Here is an 8,042-nt window from a genome sequence, read left to right on the forward strand (position 1 = left end):
GGTCGCATTAATGTTACCACGTTCCACGCCTCCCAAGTAACGGTAAGTAGGCAAAGGTATTTATCTATGCAATAGCTAAATACAACATAATGTCAACACTAACTGAAACTATCGTGTAACCTTATCGTAACGTTCGCCATAATAAATATAGCTAGCTAGCTTCAGCAAGTGTAATAAGTTTGCAAGGCAATTCTACGGTGCCTTAATATACAAAAAAACAAAACATTAACGTTTTAGGTAATACATTCAAAACAATTACTGAATGAAATACAGGTTAGGATAACTGCAACAACAAGGAAAATAACGTTAGATCAATGCAAACACGTTAGCCAGCTTGCTTGCTAATAATAAAAAAAATAGGTTCTATTTACAAAGCTAGCTCGCTAGCTAGCTAAGGCTATCCTTCAATATGTCATGGCTTAAGTTTCGGACGCCACAGGCAAAACGTATAAAAAGCAGACAATATCTAAACAACGATTTGTCGTTTTCCGACATCCACCGCGACCGCTATATGATCCATTTGTGTTGTTAGGTGTCAGTTCAAACAATTTGTGTCCTATCAATCCTTAAGTCTTCAGCCATGCAGCTCACTGGTCCTCTTCTCTGTCACTCTAACTATTCGGGAGGAAACAAATATCCTCGATACACGTGAAAAGTGTGGACCAATCGGCAGAGAGTAACACCTCATCCCATACCACGCATTGGTGCGCTTATGCCGATTAATATGCACTTACACTGTAACATTTATCCCTTTAACACCTCGTAGCCTCAAAGCACCTGAATCAGGTTTTTCTCAATTAATCTACTTTCTATTCAATATATTAAATATTGTATACTAGTCGATTGCTTGATTTTTTATTTTATATGTTTTTTTTACCCATTACATTTTAAATCAATAAAATAGTATTTAATGTATGTAACTCGTAATGGGCTGATTGTAGCCTACCAAATAATAAGCAATACACGCAAGAGATTTAATCATCACACCGGAGGCATTTAACGTGCATTGTATTTGTTAAGTGCCCACAGCAGAACACAATTGCATGTAAAGCATTCTTCATCTGAATATGCGATAGTGATGTTTGATTTAGCGAATATTAGAAAAAAAAAATACTGTAGGCTATTATAGCCTATTGAGGATCCTAACAAGTGTTGTTTTTCTTCAGATAAACCGATTATGCCTGACTAATTCATAGCGGCTTCTAGCCCGTCAAGTTGTCATTTTTATCAAAAATATACTGTTTACTTTCCTTTCGACACCTTTTGCTTCTTAGCCTTTATATTTTAACTAGTCGATAGCCTAGTCCTACTCATCTGAGCTGTCATGTCCCTTATGCTCTTGCGCCATCTGCTGATGACTAAAAGGTGTTCTGCATATTCCTTAACAGAAGAGGGCGCAGTAAGGCTTTCGTGTGAACTGATTGTCCAGATTAGACATTTCATGAAAATATGTTTTGTCAATTGAGGGACTGCATGCAAGTATGTTTGAAAATGTACCATCCAAACTATAAGATATATAGGGACTTGCAGATGAATATTCCTATACCACGACTCAATACAACGTCACGATACAATTTCATTAAAAGATCTGTGTGACTAAAAAAAATGAAGAAATGCAAGTTAAAAATTGCAACTCAACCATTAGAGCTAGATGCTCAAACATCAAGGCCACTTTATAGTTTATGTTTCCAGGAAATAGGTGTGGACAACAATTGAACCTACCTGTAGGTTTCCGTTAGTATAGCAGTTAAATGTGAAGATGTAAGGGAGGGCTTGGAAAAAAGTTACTAAGGGGTTACTTGTAGTTTAAGGAACTAGATGGATGTGGTTATGGTTATTGTTAAGGTATTTAGCAGACACTTTGGTCCAAAGTGACTTACAAAACATTAGAAAAAATATTCCACACAACAAAAGTATCAAAATAATGTTTAGTTTGATCAATTGGATATAATTCAAGATGAAAGGTGAACTACAGCAGCTGACAGTTATTACAGACATACCTGGCAATAGTATCGAAAAGTTTGAGTCATAAAAAAACTGAATCAATAGTAGTTATCTCATCATATTCTGCACAAACCCTTAGAATAAACATAAATAACAATTCAACATTGCATTCATTTTCACTAAAGCTTAAGGGGCCAATCACACAGGACGCGACTTTTAAAAGCGCGTCGCTAGCAAAACCATTGTTTTCCTATGGTACAGCGCGCCTTTCATGTGCGCCTTTTAAACGCCGCGCCTCGCGCCTTTCTGGCGGTTTAAAGGTGCGCCTAAAAGTTAAAATATTCTCAACTTTAAGCGCAAGGCGCGGAGTCGCACAGCTCATCAATGTCACACTAGGACAATTGTACAACTCCAGATGTAAGAATTATTCGAATTCTATACGGCGGACACATGCGTGGACCTGCGTGAGCAACCAATGGCCGTCTCTGGTGAGTATACTACACTATGCCTTTTATAAATGCCTTTAAAACAAATAGGCTAGCTGGCCAGCTAACTCCACAGGCGTATAGGCGCTTTTCCCCAGGCGCATCTTGCCAACGCGCTTTCGATGCGACTGCGCTTATAAAAGTCGCGTCCTGTGTGATCGGGCCCTTACTTAGTCTCAACTTTAAGCGCAAGGCGCGGAGTCGCACAGCTCATCAATGTCACACTAGGCCAATTGTACAACTCCAGATGTAAGAATTATTCGAATTCTATACGGCGGACACATGCGTGGACCTGCGTGAGCAACCAATGGCCGTCTCTGGTGAGTATACTACACTATGCCTTTTATAAATGCCTTTAAAACAAATAGGCTAGCTGGCCAGCTAACTCCACAGGCGTATAGGCGCTTTTCCCCAGGCGCATCTTGCCAACGCGCTTTCGATGCGACTGCGCTTATAAAAGTCGCGTCCTGTGTGATCGGGCCCTTACTTAGTGGCAGCACTGGCATTGAGGGACATTGGACACACCCCCCTCCCCAGAAGCAGCAGTAATAATTGGGATGGTTTTCAGTCAGGTCACACAAGTAGGTGAATAAACACTCCTAGCCAAACCAGGACACAGCCTTGCTGGGCTATACTGGATGACCGGTTCAGCATGGCCCTCACCCGGTCGAAAGAGCCATTATTGGGGCGTGCCTCGATCCCAAGGGTGTGACACATAACATTATAGATATCTGCTGCTCTGATTGGTTCAGCGCTGAAGTTGGCTTTGAAATCTGTGAAGGAAAACAGCTGCAGCTTAGCAAAAAATATATCAAGAACACCAAATGCCCTGACTTAATCCTGTTCATATTGGTGTCATGGGATCAAATGCAAGAAAAGAGGCTTCTCTGAACAGCCTTGAAACTGAGTTATGTTCTACTGAACTTCACACATTAGAATTAGTGAGTGTTAGGATGTGTCAAAATCCCTGTGGCAGTGCATCCACATCTGTACAAATTGCCTTCCCTTACCTGGGCCTTTTGCTACAAAGAAGCCTCTCATTTCAACAAGTTCATTGTCGTAGCCATGAGCACCAAACTTCCTGTCTCCAGCGGCACTTGACGGGAAAGGCAGGTCTGATATGCTCTGAAAGGAAACACCATTGAATGAGAAAGAAATCAAATATAATCCAGTAACAGGACACAGATAAGTGTTAATAACGCAGTTTGTGTGTTTTGAAAAGAAAAGGAACATGACAATAATTGGTGAAACATTGCATACTTCTACATTCAGTACAAACAAACAATGTTTCCAAAATCTACCATTGTTTCATAAGCGCAGCATAAACCGATCTCTTGCCAAGCCAGTTCTGACACCTAATTAAATCAACATGCAACACGGTTGGATTGGCAGCTGGGAGACATCTGCAGCCTCTACAAGGTGTGTCACGAGTGCTTTCCCTAGGGTTCCCTGTTGTTTTTACATTCATTCTATTTTCCATATGCAGGTTAGACCAGTTGACAAGTTAAAAGGAAGACACCTAATTAAATCAACATTCATCAAGGTTTAGATTGGTAGCTGGGAAATTGCATTTTTGCAGGCTCTATAAGGTGTGTCAGTGCTGTGCTACTGTGATAAAAAGGCTTGGCCCAGTGTTCCCTCTTGTTTTTTGCATCCATTTTATTTTACGCATGCAGGTAAGTAAGAACAGTGCAGAGCTCAGTTGAGCCTGTTTCTCTCTTTTCTCAGTTGACAAGTTAAAAGGAGGACAAACATTTCAGAAAAGCTCAAACAAAAGTGCATTGAAATCTTACAGGCGTGATGATCCAGCCTTGTTTAGCCACAAGGGTCAGAGTTGAAACAAACCTCCCTTCCTTGTAATGGAATCGATCAGGGATCTCACTTTTGCGGTAGGTTGTCATGTTCTCCACTGCATTGAGGGCTGTGAATATCTGGGAGGAATCAGTGTCCGTATGAATTTGATTGCATATTTAAAGTCTCAAAATAGTAGGTAGTTGATGTAGAGGGGGGGGAAACAGATAATTGTGGGAAACATCTTAATGAATATGTTTTCACACGCTACTCTAATCATAACTGAAAAAAAGTACACATCCAAAAAGAGGAGCTCACCTCTTCAAACTTTGCTTGTTTGGGCCACAGGCTCACAACAGGGCCAAGGTCCAGCACCTTGATGATGTCAGACAAGTTGATGTGTTTGTCCAGTTCAATGACGTTTGTGATCTCAGTCATGCCGTGATCGGAGAACATGACGACGTTCAGGTCATTGCCCATGTTTTTCGCCTGCAACACAAAGGTGTTAGGTGCCATTTACGCAGAAGCACCTTGCCTGCCGACATCATTACATGTCTACAAACGGCATTTGAGCTTTTCCATCCTCTTTCACTCAATCATGCAATTATTGTTACTATTGTTAACCGTCACACCTGAAGTTTACCATGTCACTCTTCACTTCACTTTTTTAGGTTCAAATTCGTCAATCAGGTTAAAACTTCTAACCGTGATCTTTTGGTTGAGAAACTGCATGGCAGCATCCAGCCCAAGGACAGTTCCTGTCAACTGGAGTGATTGGGGTCCAAAGAAATGGCCTACGGCATCCACCTTCTCATAATACACTGCAGCCATGTCTGCTTGACCATTACTGAAGGAAACAGAGAAATCCGTTTAACAATATTTTCAGGTTGAGAAGAAAGCCTACATATTTTAAAGCAAACTAAACATGTGCAGTTACCCTGAGAACACCACCCTCATTATCATGTTTTGCTATGAAGAAAAAAGTAAACATGTATACACAGTAAGCACATTTGTTTTTAGCTATCATATACTACAAAGTATATGATATAAAATAAAATAAAAAGTATAATTTAAAAAATGAATGTAAAACATATCGTTGGATAACAGCAGTTAAAACACCAAGATAAAACACCAAGATAGGAGAACCCAGTACTCTAATGCATCAAGGGCTCGTTCCATGGCATCGGTCAGGTTCCTCTCAGAGGCGTTGGGTATGTACGGTTCACAGAGAGACGGTCTCACTCCTAGAATCTCCACCTCACAACCTGAAACATAGTTTTTGTACTTCAAATCAAGTCATGCAGTTTAATGACATCTCAAAGTAAATAATGCTGAGGATCTGTCACAGAAGTGAGATTATTCTGGGAATTGTTATCACAACATACGTATGTAAACTAATGTTTTTATCATAACAGTGATGGTAGACCTCAGCCACATTTCAAAGGACTTTATGCATCACTTCCACATATACTTGATAAAAGATAACGAGAACATAGGACAGAAAGTGATACATAGCTTATTCCAACTGTTGATAATGATTTAGGACACTTTGCCTGCAGTCTTATCCTTAACTCAACCATGATGAGTCATATTTCGCAGCCTGTCCACATATCAGTCACTGGCAGAACTCTGTGCGCTGACCTGGCCAGTTGTACATGTAGACTCTCTTCTTCAGTTTCTCCATAGTAACCCAGATCGGTTCCGATCCATTCCACCACAAAGGCAAGCGACTGTCCACATTCGAGCCGCTCAAGAATTCCTTATCGGAGTCCATATCCCACATGTAGTTCCCAGTCATCTGGTGCTCTTCAGTGTTTAGGCCTGGTGAAGTTAAAGACATGAAAGCCCCAGACATGACTATATGTTTCTTCATCAGTCTCTTTTTGCTGAATACCTGTTTGGTTCTTCACCTAGATGCTTAGACTTGCCCTTACCTGTCATGATCGAGTAGTAGTTTGGGTAGGACAGACTGGGGAATTCTGGAGTCATGTAATCCACTTTGACTCCTTTTTCCACAATCTCCCGGAACCCGGGAAAATTTTGCAAATTGTCGAGGTAGTCGTAGCGGAGTCCATCAATGAGAAAGACTAAAAGTTTGCCACTGGCATTGCAGGAGCTCAGTACGCTGAAGATGACAGCAATGGTGGTGTATGTCATGATGATGACACAACTACAACTCACAGCCTAGACTACAGCGAGAGGTGGCCCACAAGTTCACAGTCTATTTTGCGAGTTGAGTCGTTGTGACTTCTCTCTAAACAGGTCCAGGCGTGACAGGAGGTGGAGTGACAGCTTATCTTTTGGAGCAAACCACTGCACCAGGGAGGGATGTGGAAGTGATTCTCACGATAATCATATGTCAGCCTGGGGGCATAAAGGATGAACAGTAAACAAATTATGAAGGTTTTTGCTTTAAAACATTAAGGTTAATGCTTTAGTTACAGGGGTGTCAAACTTGAATACACAGAGGGCCGAAATTAAAAACTGGGTCCAAGTTTGAGGGCCGGACATATTCAATATTTATTGAAAGAAAAAGATATCTTATATTTTTTCATATGTAAAAATGAACTTAGGTTTAACATAGGCCTATTGAATCTGGCATTCATTTTTTATGCCTCTCTTTCTGCTGCTCTACCAGATTAATTTCGAATCAAAACATTTCCACAGGCCAACAACTTTAATGTAAATCTAAACATCCACTATTAACAGTGGATTCCTTGCAGTAGCAAGAGAAAAGTGCCAAAGGGAAGTCTAGGCTACATTAAAGCTCAGTTTACAGCACTCTGGTGTGCTCTAATGCACATTAGCCTGAGCCAGATACTTGGCATCCCATCTTAGAAACAGGTTAAAGTTACATACATTAAGGTTTCAGATTTAAAATGACATGTCTGGGATGGAAGGCATGGCCACAGACCTAAAATCAGTGATAAAATGTCGATCCAGTCTTATAATATATATATATATATAATATCTATGACCTAGATTGCTTCCCTCGTTTCTGAAACATGTTCTTCCTGCCACTGATACGGCCTCAGGGTGGGGATCAGGTCACACACACCTTTGGTTTGTTTCCTTTGTGAATGGCAATAGTTTTTTAGTTTGTCAGTGACATTCTGTTTGGATAGTTGTTTGGTGAGTAGGAAGTTCAAGTGAATGTGAGGGTGATGTCCCTACAGTACAGTAATAGTTCCCCTTTCTCAAAAAAGATAAGGTTCTTCTTCTGTTTAAAGGCCCTGTGGCCACGAGCACCATAGTATAGGGTCTGGTTCCTGCAGTCTCAGCTCTTGCAGTTTAAAGGGCTATTTTCTGCCCCCTCTTTCCTCTCTCAATTCTTGGAGCACCTGTGGGACAGGCATCTCTGCTTATTTCACTTCCATCCAGAAAGACACCAGTTTCTGCCAGTTACTTTGCCTGACTCCGTGTTCCCCTTCTCCCCAGTTCACAAAGCCAAGCCAGTCGGCAGCAGTCCTCAGTTCATGAGAGCAAGTTCATTCAGTGCCATTCAACCTAGGCATTCAGATAGATCTTCAGATTCAACCGAAACTGCGTGAATATATTGTATTTTTCATCACTGATGATCAAAGGGACAATTTATTGAAAGAATCAAATGATTGTCGATGATGTTGATTCATACATTCCAAAACCAAAGGATTCATAGGATTTGGGTTTTTTGATGAATCCATCTGTCATGACTTGCTGTACCTGCCAATACAAAATGTCCTCATTTGATAGCACCCTGACTGCCAGACCCTCATGTGTTGGTGGCAGAGTCATGTTCTTTGTAAAGCTTTTATAACCTTGGAAAACCAGACCTAAGTCACC

At 40.9% G+C, this 8,042-nt stretch overlaps 1 protein-coding gene across 1 annotated transcript; it reads right to left on the reverse strand.

Annotated features, from left to right (window-relative positions):
• Positions 1-3,002: 3,002 nt before the first annotated feature.
• Positions 3,003-6,377, reverse strand: LOC308367327 (glycerophosphocholine cholinephosphodiesterase ENPP6-like; the record flags this gene model as incomplete). The annotated part of the gene is made up of 8 exons (XM_080841215.1): positions 3,003-3,202; positions 3,440-3,554; positions 4,223-4,360; positions 4,539-4,709; positions 4,926-5,067; positions 5,374-5,485; positions 5,862-6,041; positions 6,155-6,377. The coding sequence occupies 8 exons, from the start codon at positions 6,375-6,377 to the stop codon at positions 3,003-3,005; spliced, it is 1,281 nt and encodes a 426-aa protein (XP_080697341.1).
• Between the last annotated feature and the right edge of the window lie 1,665 nt (positions 6,378-8,042).

Source organism: Sprattus sprattus (genome assembly GCF_963457725.1).
Source record: "Sprattus sprattus genome assembly, chromosome: 6".
Lineage (NCBI taxonomy): Eukaryota > Metazoa > Chordata > Actinopteri > Clupeiformes > Clupeidae > Sprattus > Sprattus sprattus.